We start from the raw sequence: 20,746 nt of genomic DNA, 5'->3' as shown, positions 1-20,746 counted from the left end.
TATTATATAAGCAAACATCCTTTTATCAGATGAATAGATTAGAAACCATAAGAGGGATTAATGCCACATATAGATGTTAGATGAGCTGCCTGTGACTTCTAGCACTACCTAGCTCATACACTGTAACATAAGTATGTTAGTTTTAATGTTGTGTGTGAATATTACCAGAATACTGAACCTTTAAAACACGTGGTTACTATAAAATCCTGAGCAGCCTCAGGTGGTTTAGTGCTCTAGCTCACAGCAATATCTGCACTAAGTTGCTACCTTTTGCTGGTAACCTTGTCAGTTTATCAAATTGATATTTAAAAAAATCAGTAAATTAAAAACGGTCTTAGCTGGCCTTTTTGGGAAGAATACCAAGCGTATACAGTTACAAGCCTCAGTCACAGAAAAAATTAATTTATAAAAAAAAAAAAAGGGAGGTGGAGCTAAATGAACTTTAAACTTTTTTAGATTTTCATCATGGGACTGTTAAAATATTTTCTTGGTGCTCCATTGTAAAATAAAATAAATAAAATCCTGAAGCTTGTAAATGCATCTTCTAAAAGGTTAAAATAAACACGCAGAATTGTTGTCAAATTAAAATGTGTCATCATCACTCTGAGGTTTAAACCCTTAACCACAACTCCCAGTCCTTCTGCTTGTGTCCTGCTGCATGGTACCTGTATTTTCCAATAATGTCTTTGGTGTATTGGGTCTGTTGATGATCTCCACCAGCTGGTGTAACACCATAGCAATGTATGGCTGCATTTCAGCACCTGAAGAAAAGAAAACCCTTTGAATATACGATTCAGCTCAACAAACCATCCTAAGTGACTGGTACATTTCATACAAAAACATTGTGTATAAAACAATCCAATGCTTTCCAGTATGCAACGCATACCTTCCTCTTAAGCAATAAAGGGTTAATCGTGAATAAAGAGATTAAAAAAAACAAACACCTGTACTAGAGTTAGGAGTCTTAAGAAAGGCAAGACAAGAGCTTTAATGGGTTTTTACATTTGAGCAGGAGATAAACGGCACCCTGTGTGCTACCATTCAAACACTTCTGTTTTGTTAGAATTCAGGCTTATTGGTTTTTCTTTATATATTATTTGACAGGATACATACCCATCTGAATTGAAATCTCTCCAATCGCCCATGTAGCATTGTTGCACACAGAAATTAATTCAGGATTGAGGTTAGTGCCCAAAATTGGCATGAAATCAGCTGTGTACAAAAAAAAAAATGGAAACAAGGAAACAGTATAATTTATGACAATGGATGTTTTATTTTAAGTTCACAGTAGTTGAGTTGTATATGCACTTGATACATTACCAATGCATGGCTTGACATGCTGGAAACATGCCTTGGTTAGATCACCCAACAAGGCAAAGGAACTCTGCCGGACCTCTGGCATTTTATCCTGAAATGCAATAGAACGGTGTAGTGTGACACTATTATATTAGCCTTATTTAATATTAAGACCAGCTCGTTTTACAGGTTTGTAAGATGACTGCCAAAACCCCTGCTAGAAAATATTCTCAATGGAGCATGCTGTGCCAGTGATTGTACTCTAACTCAGAAAACAGCATATTCGGTAGTAATTAGTCAGTCATTGAGGCTAGAACATCTTAAAACTTCTTTACAATCAGCCTCACATAGAATAACTGTCCCTTTTGTGCACAGGTTTCCAACTATATTTCTGTGCCTTACTCCAGGTGAAAACCATTACTTTCAATTGTGGGGTCAACTTATTAAGATTGTGTGTAGCCATGATAACATTGAGCAGTGGAAGTAAAGCTATAGCTAGCTAGATTTATTCCAGCCCTGACACCTCAAAAAGGAAAAGGCACCCATTTCAATTCTGAATGCTAGTGCATGTATACTTGAAGCACGCTTGTAGGAACAGGGAGACTGAGACCAGTCATTCCATCTGTTAGTTATCATTCCATGGCCTTTGTGAAACAAGTTCCAATCGTCTCAGCCCAGGGTCTTATGTATAGGTGTTCCCTTCATAATGTCACCAGCGCAGTTCAAAATCCAAAATCTGAGTAGCCAAAAACCAGCAGATGCTTGTGGCATGCTTGAAACTATAGTCTCCCGCATTGCCAATCTAGCACCCCATAAAATAAATAAATATGTACATTAATAAATATGTAAATAAATGAACTTGTCCATTACCTGCATACACTGATACATCAATGTCAGGATATTGCTGCGCGCCACCAGCTGCTCGATGCTGCCGCCAAGTCCTTCAGCGAGGCCACTGAGCAAATCAAGAGCTACAATCATAAAATCTTTGTCTGGCACTTCATACTGATCCGGCTGGGCGTTGTGCAGCTGCCAATGAGAGATTCATTCATAAAAATGTGATTACACCACACACTTAACTGTGTTACATTTACATGCCCTGCAACTTCCCACCGTGACAGGTGTTGGATTTGCAGTTTTTCTTTGCATGCTAACTTATAAGCAAAATTATTTTAAAATGGGTTACAGTAAACTATTGAACAAATTGTTTGCAAAAAATAAAAAATAATAATCTTAAATTTTATACTTCACAATGAAGGAATATATTTTTGTTTTCATAGCTGAAAGACATTGATAATATAAACGTATTACATTTCTGGACAAAAACAATTACCTGACTTCCCTCATTTGAAAGTTTGGTCATATGGCCAGATGATTTGCAATTCTGAAGAGACCAATGTTTGCAAATTTGCTTAAAATATCCTTCACAAGCTATCACCACTAACACAGCATGTTATGTATTGGGGTGGCAATCACTTTCTTCCACTCTTGGTTGAATGCCAGTTGTCAGACAGTCGTCACAGTTAAGCTGTGCTGGGCTACACAACCAGCTGAGCACTTTTGGCTTCAAACCAGTAACTGGCTTCCAGGCTCTGATTTAGAGAATGCATCTGACTAAACACCTCAGCAAATCTTACTTTTAGAACCAAGGGGGGCAGGGCAGACACTAAAGTAGTATTTATATCTTCATCATGCATTGGCCCCTCTCACAGGCCTCCTTTAGGCAATACAGGTCCCACATCGGTCTCACTGCCAGCCCCTCTGCCAGGCCCCTTCTTCAGTGGAGCTGCAGGTCCTGGCTTTAGGTCCAAACCACAGGATGGAGCCTCACTTTACACAGTTTTTTAGACTACCTTTTAGGCAGCACTGATATAGCAACAAGTCCAAAACAGAGTCTAATGCAATTCTTTGCGGTCCCAAAACAAAGTACAAATTACAATGCCACGTTCAAATTTACAGCAGAAACCTAAATAGAGGATATTTTCCACACGTCCCACTGGTTTTCCTGTAAGTATATGGCAATTTAACCGAATAACGGGAGTGTTGTGTCACACTGAAAGCTGTTAAATTGCTGGAAAATGGGAGTCAAATTTGACCCAGGAAAAGGTAAAACTGTCTTAGATCCAGTACAAGAACAAACACTGGAGCTATAACCTAGCTAACAAATTCAACATGCTTATGAATTCAGGTATCTCTTAAATACTTGCCATGGCTTGTGCTAGAGTTTTCTGTACCAGGTTCACACAGCGCTGGTACACAGGCTCACAGTATGGGAGGAAGCCAGACTGCAGGGCAGTGGCAACTGAAGACAGGCACTGTTGAACAAAAAGAGAATAATTTGCAGCTTAAACACAAATCAAGCACGCGTGACAGCAGGCTTGTTTATAATAGAAGACGCTACCGCAAAGATCTTCGGCAGTTTCCAGTTTTTTTAAAAATCAGATGAACAGCAATACATTTGTTGACTTATTTATGCAATGTTTGAAATAAAAAATAGCATGTGTATAAATATTGAATCTAAAGCGGTCACATCTGTAGTGCAGAACCCACAGAAAGTCCCACCAGATTGATGAAATACAGATAAACCATGAAGGAAATGCAGGTGGAGCAAGTTCAGAGAAGTATTCACTAAAATGCTCGTTAGGCTGAATCACAGCTGATCTAGGCATGGGAGTCACTAGAATTGAAACCTACTGTTATTACAATACAGTTGAGAATTAATTTAAATGTAAAAAACAAACGCACTTAAAGATAACCAGATACACTACTGTTACCTTTCATAGTGTCTTAAAATGATCAATGATCTATCCTCCAACTGATGGAACAATTGTAGGTTGCTTTCAAAACACAAACACCAAATTATTTATACTCCCAGGATTCATTAAAATTTCCCAGGATTCACGGATGTGAATTTCACTTTCACACATTTGAGTTTGACCCATTGCTGGGATAAGCAGTTTACAGTCACATGCAGGAGGTACCTCCAGCAGAGGAAACAGATCCTTGTCTTCATCCTTCAGCTGGTTCCATTTCTGGATGAGGGGCGGCATCAGCATCTCTATGTACTCCTGCAGATTGGGGGGGGGGGGGGAGGGTACACACTTGTAATTGTTCTTAATAAATAAATATCTATAAAACAGAAACAAAACCACCACAAAAGTGCAAAATGTCTTACCGGCTTGTTCAAATGGTGGCCTACTGAGTCGGCAAGAGTGCCTATAGCATCATACAGGATGAGCAGGTTCTTGTGCTGGTATTTGCTAAAAGCGAATACAAGGGTGTCGAGTATATAACCGAGGTAGGGCACCAACTCCGTACAAGCCTCCTCTTCTAGTGTAGCAAAGGCACTAAGGGAGAGTTAGGAAGAAAACGCTTTAAAATGGCAAAGGGTTAGTATCCATCTTCCATCCTAAACTAAAGCTATCCCCCGAAAAATATGAATGTCATGTTTTGAATAGCGCTCCACATCATGTATGCAAAGGCATCACAGGAGTCATAGGGAAGGCAATGTGTGATGACAAATACACATTTTCTTGACACAAGCTCTGACTGCCCAGACAACATTAACACCTGAAACCTTCATGGCTGATCGAACTTCTTTCCCCAAGTGCTTTTGCACATACAAATTTGAATGTGAATAAAAAGCTTTTATAACATAATTGGATGTAAAGAGCAATTATTATTATTATTATTATTTATTTCTTAGCAGACGCCCTTATCCAGGGCGACTTACAATTGTTACAAGAATCACATTATACATTATTTCACATTATACAAATATCACATTATTTTTAATGGAATCTGTTTACCAAATATCATCCCTCTTCAAAATTCAGTGCATTATTACACCTTGGCATGCAGTGGGTTGTATGAAAACACAATCCCTCAATGCATACACACCAAACAACAACAGCAGCCTCCCCCTGGCACTTGGTGGAAAAGCAGATACATTGTATTAAATCACAACATGTAGGCTTGGTCAGTAATTTCCATTATTTCTTTACTAGGGCTGTTTTCTGACATCAACACACCACCACTTGGGATGAAAAACATTCTTACTGGTGGCACTGTAATGTATGACCAGGGTATAGTATCATCACATAATTCACTTGAAACTTTTACAGTGGTGGAAACTGGATCTCAACATTAACAGTTCCTTCAGTGAAAGCTTTCAAAAAGCACAGGCTCCACATTTCATCTCAATACCATCAGACAGCACCAATGATTGTACCAAAATGCCTCGTCTAGACTATGTTTTTGATACTTATATTACATCAAAAACCTGCCTCCACCAGAAACCAACCACAACACTAATAAAGTCTGTAGCTCAAAACACACTGTTAATTGCGTTAAGTAGTTAGAAAACGTGCTTTATTAAACTTTCACTGAAGGCATTACCCTCCACAGTTCACACAGACAACTATATGTAATAGAAAGCAGGATCCCACTGTCAAGACTTAAGGAATTATAATTCTGATTTGAATGAATGAATCATCGCTGGGGAAGAGACACTCTTTAAAAGGCTAGTCAATGAATCCTCTCAAATAAAAGTTTAGCTCTGTGTGCCCATCATTCTGAAACCGCGTGCCTCACCTGCAGGCCGCTTCCTGTACTCGCTTGTTGCCGTCCAGGATGCGTTTCAGCAGTTCGGTCATCAGTGGCTTCAAGTAGGTGTCTGGGGGCTGACTGACAACCCAGTGTGCATAGCGGCTAAGGGTCCAGCATGTAATGGAGCGGACAAGAGCCTTCTTGTCAGACAAGCACTGAACGAGGTGGGGGATAAGCTCCGGGAGATACAGGATCATACCCTGCATGCAGCCTGGAGGAGAACACAACAGAAATGTAGTCGGTCATGTTCATTTCAATAATTTGATGTACAAACTCATCCCCTAATTATTTGCGTGCAACTAAGCTGCGTGATTGACAGAGTTAAGATTGGACTACTCAGTTGCGTGACAACTACAGAAGCTTCACATAATGCTGCTGTATGCTCAGAAAGCAAAGGGAATAATGAATAAATAATGATGCGTCTGACTGGGGAGTGCAGCGATAACAAACAAACCAATACTCTGGTCTGTGGGGGATAGGGCATTTTGCAGGCAAAATTAACCCTTTGCAGTCCATTTATTCAGCGTGTGTCAGGCGCGTCAGGTCCAATTTATTTTCACACGCGCAGTTAATTTTAGATGCGCTGTTTAAAATGTATTTTTTTTCACAGTCAAACGGGTTTAAATGGCCCTGCACATCAACAAAGCACTCACTAGGCTTCTCCAGCCCCGCCCCACCCTTTCGTTCGCTATCGCTTTCATCTATGTAAGAAATAAATAATAATAAAAATAATAGGTCGTACATACCGATCAATCATCTCCGGATCACTCGTTTTATCACCAAACTCCTCAATATTGCGATCAAAGTCATTATTTTATTACTATAACATATGAAAAAAGCTCTGCAAATGTCCATGATGCTCTGTGCACTGACGCACTCAGCCAGCTTGTTTACTATGACCGCCCCGTTATCTGATACCAGGGCCATATGTATGACTAATCATGAGATACGCATTTTTTCTCCCCCCCCCCCAACTTGTCTCGGCTCCTGTCGCTACCACTCGGCAATTGAATGGTTTTCTCGGCTTTTTCCGGAGAAAAAACGACTAGAAACCCGTTTTTTGCGTTGCTATAATGATGTCGGACCCAGTCCGACAAAGGACCTGAGAGGAATAATTCACGTAATAATGCATCTTTTTAAATTGGCACATCAGCCTATGTAGGAGATCTGCTTTTATGAATTTGTTTAGTATGTGTGTTCTGTGCGCTTATGTTTTAATATGCATAGTCTGTGCGATTATGATTGTGTTAGTGTGTTTTTAGATTGTAAAGCGCTTTGAGATGTGCTGCATGAATTGTGCTATATAAAATAAAGGTGGTTATTATTATGTTGCACGTTGGAATCATTGATTAACAAAAACTGTGGCTCCACCAAGACGTTAAAGCATGCCTTGCCTTCAGTTAACGCTGCATATTATTATTTGTGTTCGTGTAGTTTTGTGAAAAACAGCTTCCTTTTGCATGAGTTGCATCTTATACAACATGTGACTGCCAGAGTTATCTTATCACTGCATTGCACTGCATCAATCACTCCGTCTACCAAAAACAGATCACTTAGAAACACGAATGTATCCGGTTTCAGGTAAAGACCCTGCAACAAATGGAAACAGTAGGAGTAAAGAAGAGTGCCAGAGAAGGCTTTTACTTGCCTTCAGCGATGGCTCCCAGAACCAAGATGCCGGACTCCTTGATCACCCATTCGGGATGGAAGAGCAGCTCCTTCAGCAGAGGGAGGAGGTGAGGCAGGAGCTCGTCCCGGAACACATTAGCAAGGACATCGAGCGCAGCAGCAGAACATTTCCCTAGGATGACAAAGAGGGAAGAGGTCAGAGGTCAGACAGCATGCAACTTGAACAGCTAGCCTAGTACCAGCTGAACCTCAACAAATCACCTCAATTACATCTACAGCTATGGCTAAAAGTTTTGCATCGCAATATATAATTAACTAATTTTGCTTCATAAAGTTGAATGAAACCTGCTAAAAATGTTACGTTAACATATTGAATTACACACCGCTTTGTAGTTTTTCCACATACTTAATTGAAAACTGACAATGAAAAATGTGACGTTTCGAAAATCAAACATGAAATACTGTACAACTATTATGGCATCTGGGAGACTTCTGCGATATCATTTTGATATCGATATCATCTTTAATTACATGGTTAAATAAAAGATGTAAAATGATGTTTATATAGTTTTTTTAATTATGTCTTGGGCTTCTGATTTTCGGTGTTTCGGTTAATAGCAAAATAGATTTAAATTTACTTTTATTTTTTCTGTGAAACTAAATGGGCTTTTAAATTGGCAAAGCCTTCATTTTTAATTTACAAGCAGAACATACAATCGAGATCACCACATGTTAAGCGACTAATCTTTATTAACGCTATAATGAAAAAGAAAAAAGTATTTTAACCTGGACACACTAGCGACCAAGAGTCGCTTCTGCTTTTAAATGAAAAAGTAAGACTTACGATTTAAAAGACCATTTAGTTGTTTCACAGAAAAAACAAAACAAAACTAAATTAAATTAATTTTATACAGGGGTGTGCAATTTTTCAAAATAAAAAAAAAAAGTTTTGTCCACGGGACAAAATGCTAGATCTACTGTAATCTACTCCCCATCGCACAAAACACACACAAAAAAGGTAGAATATAACTTGTAGGGTTTTGGTTTTATTTAACAGTGAACACAATCAATCAATTAGTGATAAACAGGGGCGGATCTAGCCTTGTAGCTTGACCAGTTCACTAACTTCTTCAAGATACACAAAAGATTGCCTGTGACCCCACCTCACCTCAACAAAGGTATAACATATTTTAAGGAAATGTTCCTTTCAGTGCACTTTGGAACACATTTGCTAGTAAATTTAAAGTAACATACTGAGAGTACAACTATAATAAGCAACACCTGGAGTTATTTAAATAAAAATAGCTTCTGCCTGTTTTTTCCCCCACTTTCTCCATAAGCTGAATCCAACTTGAGATGTACAGGTGTTTTAGTTTGTTGCATCACAGATACGAAATCATTGCCAACTATTACTGCTGCTTTGTGGAATTCTGATTTCTGCAGACAAAATATATTTTGTTTACTTCTATTGTATACTTTTTTTTTTTTTTTAAACAGTGCACAACATTGTACAGCTATTTTTCATCATCCAACATCTTGTCCCATGATGGCAATTGGAACACCGCTGCAGCAGGTGATCCTGGTTTCATACACTGATGGCTTTTTAAAAAAAAAATACTGTACAGATACTCTCATATATAACCATTACATTTCTATCATTACAAACAGATTTATCAATCTTCATGTTAATAGTTCAATAGTTTAATAGTGGATTGTGCATGCCCAATAAATAAATAAATATTGCATCTGTTCAAATATAGTAGAACAAAAAAATAAAAAATAAAATTATATACCGCATTACTTCGAATTAGAGCCGCCCTCGAATTAAAGAAGCCCTCGTGTATTGAGGCTGCAGTCATATATCAGCTTTATAATAGAGGCCTCCCTTGAATAAACGCTGCGATCAATAAAGAAACGGAAAGGTGTTTTTTTTCTATCCCTACCCAAAAAAAGAAATATACACTTACCGTACAGCATAACATTACAAACAGAAACAAAACAAACTTAAATACGGTACTTTATTTAAATACAATTCAATTCATGGAAATTAAACATACCGTAATACTGCTACCCCAGCTATTTCAGTCAAACGTTTCAGGTTTTTTTTTTTCCTTTTCTGAAATACGGGTAATCTTTTCAGAAAATAAATTAAATAAATAAAAATAAAACTTAAATACTGCAAACTGGAACACAAACAAAACACGGACCGGTCCACTATAAGCTACCAATACTGGTCTGTGTCCTCATCTATTCAAACACAACTTCATGTGTATCATCCTCCTCCTGCTCCTCATTGTCCTCCTCTTCTTCATTTCTATAGCCATCAGGTGTGCTGGTACTGGGAAGGATGAGCTCCCATGCAGCTTCTGCTATTCCTCCACTCTTTGTACAGTGTATTAGATCTGGGTCAGCAGTCGTTATTCCACAAGTTTCAAATGATTTCACAATGATGTCGCTGCGCAACGTTTCCCATGTTTTTTTTTTTTTTTTTATCTGAAGCCGTGTAGGAGCTCGGGGATTTCCGTGTGCTGTTAAATCGTGAGCACGTTCAGGTAGTTGAGGCCACTCCTCATAGAATTCACGATACTTTGATTTAAATGGAGCATTCCAAGAAACATCAGCCGGCTCGACCAACTTTGTACAGCCGCCAAGAATGCAAGCCATTTTTTTTGCCTCCTGGAGAGTTGCATGTACCTCATCAGTTAGATGACTTTGATACGCATCCCATACAAGTCTTCGAAGCCACGATTTCGTTGTGTCAGGAGTCATCCATCCATTCAGAGAAAATTCAATTGTCACTCCCCGAGCATCCCTCAGCTCTGTTGGCATGCGTTTCCTTTTAACTTTACTAGATTGCTGCATTTAAAAATGTCAGGTTCATGTATTAAGAAAGCAGTATAACTTATTTGCTAATTTACAAAAAACATAAATACCAGTAATACCGTAAGTTTAAAAGATTAATCTGTGCATTGCCAGAAGCTCTCAGGCAGCCATTTCTGGGTTTCTTTGTAACCAATAGAAGATCAGCTTCTTCCACAGCTAGCCAATTAGAAGTGACAGGGGTCAAACACTTCCGCAATTCAGTATTCAGAAACTTGAGTGGCTCTCTATAAATATACCGGAGTGTCTTTCTAGCAACAGAACGAACATAGGAAAATAAATAAATAAAAACTACTTGTCCGAAAGTATAACGGCAAATCTTGTTGTCCCCGCCATCAGGCGAAACGAATTGCACACCCTGTACTATTAACACTTTTCTCAGTTGTGATCCAGATACATGAATGGCTTAACGGGTATCAATTGAATTTAAGAGGAGAGTAGAAAAGGTCAGGGTAAAAGCACAGAAAATCACAAGCCCGAATTAAATGTCTCAAACCTAAAATTCTAGACAATGTTAAACTTTTGGCCATAGCTGTAGTAACCAAAAACAAACAAACAAATAACACAATGCTCTTTCGTTCTTTCATTACTTCATGAATGAGGTGAATTGGCCCAAGCTGACAATAAACTGTACATGTAATATAATTTACTGTATAAAGGCCCTTCACTAATATTTCAAAAGCATAATTCAGATTGCAAAAAAAAAACTGTTTATATTCGGTTATAAAATGGCTTGGATAAATTAAGTGCTGTGATTGGCTGAACAAAATCACATGACTGTGCGGTAATTGTCTTACCGCACAGCTATGACATTATAGACCAACTTCCTTACCTGACCTATTAATATTACTATGCCTTAATAGTAACAATTATCTAAACAGTGTTTCTGTAGGTAAAAATGTCAACATTACAACTGAAACAGCATTTAAAATCACTCAACAATGTTTTGTCTTGAAAAAAAAAATTCCAAAACAGGTAATTGCTCCTACTCAAATTCCAGTCGGAAATAGTGTCGTCATCATCAAGTTCATCGTCATCATCGTCATCCTCCTCGATGCCGTCTGCCTCGTGCTGCTGTGCCACGGTGCGAGAGCGATGGAAACGTGGCCGGATGTCTTGCTCGCTGTCCGGAATCGCTTCATCCTCCTCCACGTCTCCCTTAAGGACAAACAAAACTAGATTAGCAACCAGCCAGGCCAGAGGAGTGTGAACGTTGCATTGGGAACCAAAACTTCACGACAACAAAAAAACGACAGACGAGCAGGTTTCTCTTACCCTGCAATTACCAAGCATGCATCTCAAACGCTTTTAGTGATATATGCCATATGATGGGTGGACGGTTTGGCGTACACCTAATCTAACCCAACATACAAAAAAAAAATCATACAACACAGCAAAGCATCACCTTTGAATATCTCAAATACTTGGTCCACCACCCCCATCTTAACTGTGTGATCTTACGCAAGCCATTCTTTGTGGCTCCCACTCACAGTAAAACTGGCTGCACATAACTTATCCTCTATAAACAATTAGTAACATGCATATCCCAGCAGAAATTGAAGTAAATCGGTATCTCAATACCGTAAATATGTACAGATTTGGCATTTTTAATTATGATCTTAATTGTGATGCAGAATAATTGTTTAACCCACCTTGAGCAGAATAATGTCAATTTCAGAGTACTTCATACCATTTACAAGAACAGGGATTAACCTGAAACAGATGCAAACAAAAGAATCTTTAAAAGATATAAATATATAATTTGTATAATTACAATTTTATATCATTAAACCGTTTATGAATTTAAATTCCCGCAGTATACATCCTGTACACACATACTCTATCCCTGTTATCTAGCACATCCCCAGCAGGGAACACTAAACACAAATGGAACACTGGCTTTCATGCATTCACTGTTCTAATGCTGATGCCCTTCAAATTACAGCAGAGCAGATTTGAACTTACTTCGAAAGGTGTACACACAGCACTTCTTTACAGACCGGCTGCTCAGCTAGCGTCAACCAAAACTCACAAGCCTCCAAAGCTACATTCTCATCCTGGTCCTGGGTTCTTAGCAACATGTACTAGAAACAAAATAAAGAAAGAAGTTGTATAATTAGTATAACAAGCAAGCATGGTAGTATTATAAATGGTATGTTATGTGGCAGTTCTTTAAACTGCATTTCCCCCAGTGCTAGAGAATGAATTAGTACCAAACAGGCAGTGGCAGCAGTGGTGCATCAGTTGGGTGTGGCTACAAAATCCAATCTAATACAGGGGTATCATAAAACATGGGTCCTATTCTATCAAATGTTATTGTGCCTCATATTTACTTACATGAAGCTACAGTCCCTGGGGACCCAACGCACAATGTTACTCTTTTTTTAAAGATCAAACACACTAATTCCCTAAATTAAGATGTAAAAAGTAAGGAAATGCTAATCACACATTTAACTAAGCAAATGTGAGCCTTTTGAATACATTAAAACATTGATAACGGGTTGTCGGAATCTAAAACATTTGTCCAAATTAATTTTATCAAAAGAAATCGCATAAGAATTCCACTCCAGCTAAAAAGATACCGATTTCAGTGAGCACAAGTGAGGACCATACAGAACAGCCTGGCGATCTGGTCCAATCACAGCACCAGGGCAAGCTAGGACCCGATTCCAGCTCATCACTGTTTGAGCATGGCCAGGTCACTTGATCTTCTTCCACAGTTAAAGTAAAAGTTCAAATAAAAGCTGTCTTTCTTGTACTTTGCATTTCATTCAATTGGCTGCTTTTGAACTATTCTGCAGAACTGTTATTCAGTTTTACACTCTGCCACGTCACCATTTAAAAATACATCTGGATATTAAAGTGCATTAGCCTTCTCCGGTAGATGGAGTCTGCGGTGGCATCCTGTGTATGGGTACATTAGTCTTCATGATTTTCCAGTTACAAGGTTACAGAGGCATTAAAATAAGAGGCTCCCTCAGAGTAATGTAGCATCAAGCAATCTCCTGTTGAGCTGTTCACACCGCATTCTAATTACACACATTCTGGTTTTGCAAGTGCCAAAGTTTACAATAGATTGCCAGCTATTGCAAATCAAAATCTGTTCAATTACACCTGCATTTCAGCCTACCTCTGGGAATAAATATGCATTTCAATAGGAGGAGAAACTATCTACTGCAAGACAAACAATCCACCAAGATGTTTTCATTTAAGATCAGGTTCTTATTTTCTCCAGATAACCTCCAAGTTTAAGAAGCGAAGAATGCATTCTGCACTGTCTCCACAAGGTGGTGCTGCTGAACTAAATTAAAAGCCTTACTTTGCTTCAAACAGACCATTGCCTACATGGACTTTGTGGTGGCAGTTTTACACGAGGGGGGCCAGCTTTACCTCCACAATGTTGTGCATGTGAGGAAGCAGCCGATCCATCCGAACTTCCAGTAGCATCACCAGGGCGCGGCACACATTCTTACAGACCTCGGGCTCTTCATCAGTGGCCAGTGCAAACAGATTCTGAGGACAGGAAGACATGCAGACATAAAGGAACTCCCAATTCAATACAAACTGCAGGTTAGCAGCAAAATAAATAAATAAATATTTTTTTTAAAACAACAACATGCTCCATAACCCTTACGGTTTCCTAAAAAAAACAATAAGGAATATGTAGCCAATTCAAACTCTCTAGGCTTACAAAACTAAATTTAATACATTTTATCATAATAAAAAAATGTATCATCCTCTTCAATAAAAGTAACAAAACATTTTCTAAATTTCTAGGTTATTGGAGTTTACTCCTCCACTTTTACATATTTTACAATTAATGCAACAAGAACATTGTGTGTGTGCGTGTGCAGAAGTGGGAGAAAGCTATATCTTTATAAAACAAAAAAGACAGAAAAAGCCTAAGAAGCCACAAAGAGCTGTAAGACACAAACCCACTGAAGACCCCTCTGGAAAAACTCACCTCAATAAAAGAATCAATATGTAACATAAGGGCCTGAGTTCTACTAATGATAAACTGGTTGACACAGGCAACAGCATGGGACCTATAAAGGTTAAAAAAAACAAACAAAAAAAGTAATAAAAAAGAATTTTCTGAATATCTTGCATAGTTAGGTGTCGGCAATCACGTTTCATTGATTATCATGAATCAAGATGCTGCACCTGGAATGAAGACATCAGTTTGCAAAACACTACAGATTTTGTTGTCTTTTGTTTTCCCCCTAACCAGGCCACTGTCACTTATCACCCCCCTCCCCACCCCCAAATTACAGAAGAAATGAACAAAATAAAAGGTCGAACAAACAAAACAAAAAAAACTTTGGTCCCGGAATTCACGGTTTCACAAATGTAAATCAGTATGTAAAATAAATTAAAGATTTTTGAGCTATTCCATGTGTTAATATGAGCTTTCTCTCTTGTTTGTATATAGGGCCTATTCACACCACACTCTACTTGATGCAAGTCCTCACATTTAAAATCATTCAGGGTATAGATTAAGTTTCCAAATTATTGGATTAGAAAACTGGAGGGAACGAAGTTAAAAAAAAAAAAAACAGCAGACCTTGTTTCCTTGCTGCACCCACATCACTGCAGATAAGCTCTTTTGTATATTGAGAAATCACTACCAGTTAATAATTAGATGGAAATTGAAGCTTTCAAATACTTCAGCATAAAACAAACATTATGTTGGACTTGATCTAGGGTAGAACAGACAAACATTACTTTATTAGTTATTTTTTACTGGGGATGCATTCTTTAAATTTGAATAGCCATTTTGGTCGACAAGCACCAGGGCTGCTGTATTTTATTTCCTTACCAGTACTACAGTTTTTGAGTGTGTTTAAAGTTATGGATGAATGAATGAATGAATTAGTTAATCATGCAGTTTGCAGATTTCCTTGGCTGTTTAACTCCAGATATAATATTTCCTCTCCCTCTTGCGACTGACACTGTAGCCTTGCAAGCACAAACAGAATTATATTTAGATTTACAATTTGCACAGGAACAGTTTTCATATATAATTTTACAGCTACTCTGTATAGTGTCTCAACACTTCAACATTTTGTATCACTGGTTTTGTTGCAGATCACACCCCCCTGATGTGAATGGATATAACCCCCTTAATAAAAGCAGGACAGTCAAGTCCCCCAGAGTAGCATTTGATGTGAATAGGCTCTTTTGGCTGTGAAAAGAAATGAAGCTCATAGTAATAAACACAGAATAGCTCGAACTGCTGTGCAATGAGAGTATTTCCAACCCCCATATTATAATACACGAACTTCGTTTCCCATAGCAACGCGGTAATATTACTGTTATTTTCTATCTGGTCAAAAGCAGTGTCAAAAAGGTCACAAACTGACAGAGGAAAACACACACAACATTTTGTTTTTAAATCTGTGGCATTAAAACAGTATTAGGTCTATCACAAAACAAACAAACAAAAACAGATATGTGCAAGTAGCTTGGACATTTTAAGGATTATGCAAAAAGACTGCAATATTCAGCCAAGCTGTTAAAGACTGTGGGTATAACTCACATAAATGAAAACTCAACTACAAATGCATGGGTCATTTGTCAGAGTTTCCCCAATGTATGCATGTGTGAATTATAAGAATTATCTTGTAAAGAGCAGGCTTTTGTATGGAGTGTACAGCATGCAAGTAGAGCACGGCTTGCGTGTTGCAGGCTATAAAACAAGTCATCATATCTATCTATCTATCTATCTCTATATCTATCTCTATATCCACTCACAATACTGCTCACAATATATTTTTAACCCACATTGGCTCCCAAGGGGAAGCAATATAATATTAAACTAACACATTTTTTAAATAATTGATGAAGGAGTTACCTAATTTTTGGACTGCTGTGTTTAAAGAACTGTAAGAATTTTGGTATCATGATATTCAGTGGTCGGTCAAGAATATCACTGTCCAGAATTTCAGCCGAATCTTCACAGATCTTCTGAAGCGCTCCAAATGCTCCCTGTAAGAGGCAAATTCAAACCTTAAAATCACTGATCATTATTCTTGTAACAATGCATCTTCAGTCTTGTTAGCATCGATTCATTCACTATTCACAGCACAGACCACTGACTCAAACACGTCATGTGCTGAAATATTTATCTAAAATACTCGTTACAGTCCAGTGTATGCAGTCTTATATTTACTCCATGTACAAATTGAAGCAAAGCTCTCAGGATGTCATGTAATCGAGAGACAGAGAGCTCTGAATACACTACCTCCAGATAGTAATGCTCTCAATAATTCAAAGAATGTCCTAACCAAGCCTCATCACAAATGGCTAAGCAGTCCTCCAGTTCAGAGTTTCCAAACCCTCGATGTAAATTTACACCTCCACATACCGATTCTCGTACTCTCAATAACCTGTGCTTACATTTTTTATTTTTATTTATTTTTTCATTTACAGAACGAACGTCATCCACAGAACAGTTTGGATCTGTAATAACCCCTCCACTTTATCTGTCACCAGGGACATTCATCCCCTGCAAGGGATAATAAAGAATCAGCTACGTGATTGACTGCTTTGAATTTCACTCTCTTTTAGAGTACACTGTCGTGCCAAACATTAACGCCCCTGTGGTCATGACTAGTAATTTGCGCCAGCTCCTGCAGACAGAACAGCTTGTACATGCCTGGGTATGAAGTCTGCGAGATTAAATGATGCATCAGGTACCATTCATCTTCATAATCCTCAAAACAGAACACATGGGTTTACCCAACACCTCAAATGCCTCTTTATAGAGAGAGAGGTGCCATCTTTTGAGATAAAGCCATACAATTCACTGTCAAACAATGCAAAGTGAAAACATATTGTGCTGCGTATCCCCAGAAAACAAAAGGTCTAGAGCAGTGGTACTCACTTGTGGCTTTTTGAATCCAGTGCAGTCCAAGACCTTACAAACAGGTTTTAATTTTTTTTTAATTTAAATTAGGCAACTGAGAGCCCGATTGGAACAAAGGCCTGGACAGAACAAAGGCCTGGACTGAAAGAGCCACAAGTGAGTATCACTGATTTAGAGGTCACTTTGATAGAGATGCAAGAATTAAGTCTATTCATCGATTAATGAAAGTGTTGAGACACAGAAAAGCTGACCATATTTACTGCACATCTATCCTACAACACCTCCAAAGTCAATCTATTTTTCATTAACCCTTTGCGGTCCTATGTCGGACCCTGTCCGACATCATCAAAAAGACGTCAAGCACAGGTCTCTAGTCATTTTTGGCCGAGTGAGGCCAATAGAAGCCGAAAAAAAAGGAGGCAGATCTGAGCAATACACATAGTCCCTTCACCACAGACACAACACGGACATAAACAAACAAGATAGCTGCTTCCGCATCCAGCGCTCAAAGAATATCACAGACATTTGCAGAGCTTTTTGAGATGTTATAATAATAAAATAATGACTCGGATAGCATTATTGAGGGGATTGGTGATAAAACGAGTGATCAGGAGATGATTTATCAGTATGCATGACTATGAAGAGATATGTGATCAATACAGAGAACAAGGGGTGTGGCTGGGCTGGAGATGCAGTACTGAGTGTCCTGTTGATATGCTGTGCCTTTAAAACCTGTTTTACTGTGAATAAAAATGACTTTTAAACAGCAAGGGTGAAAATAAATTGGACCTGACACGCCTGACAGGCGCTGAATAAATGGACCACAAAGGGTTAAACTGCAGTACAAAAAAGAAAATCTTGTGTCTCCAGCCAAGTGCAATTCCTGTTTCAAGAAGCAAAACACTCAAATAAAACCTCTGAATGACACTATTTTTCTCTTCTATTTCGAGCACTGCTGGATCAGAAGCTTTAGCTGGTGCTGCTGTAAGCTCGGCATCACAAGGAAGCACAGGCAGCTTTCGTTTGCGAGCGATCAAGCTTGCCTTTACAAGAAGGTTTCTCATTGCTCATTCTATTTTTAAGGAGACACTAGGTTCAGCGTTTTCTTTTTCAGCGTGATAAAGACAACTCCTTGTTAACTGCAGCAATACAAAAAAAAAACACTTTTTAAAACTCATTCATTCAGTTTGGGGCCACCACACAAACATGCTTAATGGTGGTTTTTTTTCTGTTTCAATAAGTCAAGTGCAAGGTCATCGACATATTCATTCATTCATTTCTTAGCATAACTATACATATGTCCATAGCTGGTCATGTGATCCACTAGACCTATACAAGATGTATGCAACTATTCAGCAACAGAAAGGATCTCAGAGACATTGCAAGAGTAAATAGGGTGGGTGTCTGTGCAACTAGCTTTTCCCCTCAACATGGCCAATTGAACCATGAACAATTTCCAAGTTTAAAAGTACAATAATCACAGCCAATTCCTGTCGTATCAGTTCAGCTGCTGTCTCAGCACTTTGCTGTTCACAGAATTCAATTACAACTGGAAGTGGGCTAACCCCCAGACAACAACTCAAACCACAGCCAACAATGAAACACAATGCTGCAATTCAATCCATTTACCAATACAAAAAAAACAAAAAAACAGAAAGCCTTACTTCAGCCTACTGCTGTATTCACATCTGAAACAATCTGCTCCCCAGCCATGCCTCTGTCCCCCTCTGCCCCCACTCGATGCACTGAGCCTTCATTCAGCAATCACTCACACACACAAAGGGTCAAGAGTTGTCTAACACAAAGGGAACTTACTGCAGAAACTCTGCCCCAATGCACACCATTACTGTTTGAAATAGACTAAATCCGTAATATACCCATTGTTAGAACCTGTTTAAAACCCCTCCAATTACCATCAACTGTAGTCTTTTGTTACAACACATTACAGTAATATTTGATTTCATTATTTCTTATGCATTTATCATTTTTCCTTAAATCACTAGTATAATACCTTCAAAGTTAATGAAATGGGCATTTCTACCACCTCCATACGAGTTCTCCCCATGTGGGGCACGAGTTGCACAGCTCTTCCCTTGCACGCACACTCCACCTACCCTGGGACCCTTTTCTCCATCACAGGGGGTTGATGCATCCAGCCACAAATGAAGGAAACACCGACCCAGAGTGTGGTCCAGGTGAGCTGGAAGGACTCCACATAGGGATTGCAAAAAGAACATTGCAGACAAATGCTTCCGAATACAGTATATTTAGTATTTTCGTGTTTATACTAGAGGATCAAATCACATTTCATGTGCAACACACACACTAAGAGGCTCTACATGATGCAACAAATCCAAATAAAAAACGACTTCAAGACGGAGTTACTGAAAGCTCTTAAAAGGAACCTTTAAAGTACCTGTAGCACCTGCCTAAAGAGCATGAAGCCATTGTTCAATGCCACAATGAGTCACTGTGCTTGGCTATTACAGTGGATTTTATATAAAAACGTTTAAATCACACAATTAGGTTGTGCTGTGTGTATAATCTCCAAAGTGCTTTCAATTAAACAAATTGTCAACTTTTAATCTGTAGACAGGCGAGTTTTTCGCGTGGCCGATGCAGATCCACATTATAAACACATAAGCATAACTGTAGCGTGTAACGTCTTCGGGTAGAGTTTAAAAAAAATAAAATAAAACAAACCCACATTTAATTTGAACATGGTGATGCTCTTAAACAACGTCATTGGGTTGCTTTCAATTCAAAGGAAATTGTTGGCTTTTAACTGGCCAATTATCATCATGTATGTTTTGCCTCATCTCAATTTAAAACTTTTAAACCTCAACAGCAATAGATCGAAGAATTGTAACATCGTCTTGCTGTAAAATAAAGGCACGCACACAGGGGCCACGCCCCCCCTGCCTGCATTCCGAGCAATATAATGGATTTTATTACTTTTTGAAAACTAACGAATATCCAAACTAATATTTAAATTATGAGCGAATATCCGAACATGAAAATCCTGTGTTTGTCCCAGCACTAATTCATTTATATATACATCTCCTGTGTGGTTTATACGGGTGTCATACCTGGCGCATGGAAAACACGTACTTCTGCTTTACTCTGTTACTACAGATCAATGAACTAAAGTGCAGAACAAAAATGAATGTCCTTTATTCCAATATTCTTGAATTCCTTTAGCTGAATATTTATACTTAAACCTTTGACTACCACCCATTATATTATTTCTCCATGTAAGGTCTAAAAGTGAATTGATTTTTTTACACCCACATTTATTTTTGATTACCATCTAAAGTGACTAACTGTCAAAGTGATTCACCCGTGTACACCGTTTCATGAACGTAATCACCGTCATTATCCCCTGTCAAATGAAAAAAGAAACAAGGACCAGGGGTCACAAATGGAGATTTGATAAAAGGGGCATTCAGAACAGAAAATAGGAGG

General features: G+C 38.4%; 1 protein-coding gene across 3 annotated transcripts in view; it reads right to left on the bottom strand.

Annotated features, from left to right (window-relative positions):
- The window catches only part of LOC117403984 (transportin-1), a 42,180-nt gene that overhangs the window by 7,970 nt on the left and 13,464 nt on the right, over positions 1–20,746 (bottom strand). For all 3 annotated transcript variants that reach the window (XR_009307413.1, XM_034006547.3, XM_034006548.3), the window contains exons 6-20: positions 16,268–16,401; positions 14,378–14,459; positions 13,804–13,926; positions 12,379–12,497; positions 12,066–12,126; positions 11,403–11,571; positions 7,553–7,705; positions 5,890–6,115; positions 4,472–4,643; positions 4,278–4,364; positions 3,504–3,611; positions 2,167–2,325; positions 1,321–1,408; positions 1,114–1,212; positions 666–761 (exon numbers count right to left, since the gene is read on the bottom strand). Coding sequence is in view for 2 of the 3 variants with exons in the window: in XM_034006547.3 (XP_033862438.2) it covers positions 666–761; positions 1,114–1,212; positions 1,321–1,408; positions 2,167–2,325; positions 3,504–3,611; positions 4,278–4,364; positions 4,472–4,643; positions 5,890–6,115; positions 7,553–7,705; positions 11,403–11,571; positions 12,066–12,126; positions 12,379–12,497; positions 13,804–13,926; positions 14,378–14,459; positions 16,268–16,401 (1,876 nt within the window). In the remaining variant the exon portion in view is untranslated. The remainder of the gene's footprint in view (positions 1–665; positions 762–1,113; positions 1,213–1,320; positions 1,409–2,166; positions 2,326–3,503; positions 3,612–4,277; positions 4,365–4,471; positions 4,644–5,889; positions 6,116–7,552; positions 7,706–11,402; positions 11,572–12,065; positions 12,127–12,378; positions 12,498–13,803; positions 13,927–14,377; positions 14,460–16,267; positions 16,402–20,746) is intronic.

The sequence above is a fragment of the Acipenser ruthenus genome, chromosome 2 (assembly GCF_902713425.1).
Source record: "Acipenser ruthenus chromosome 2, fAciRut3.2 maternal haplotype, whole genome shotgun sequence".
In the NCBI taxonomy this organism is placed as follows: domain Eukaryota; kingdom Metazoa; phylum Chordata; class Actinopteri; order Acipenseriformes; family Acipenseridae; genus Acipenser; species Acipenser ruthenus.
The sequence above is the reverse complement of the archived record's forward strand: the minus strand, read 5'-3'. Positions and strand labels throughout refer to the sequence as shown.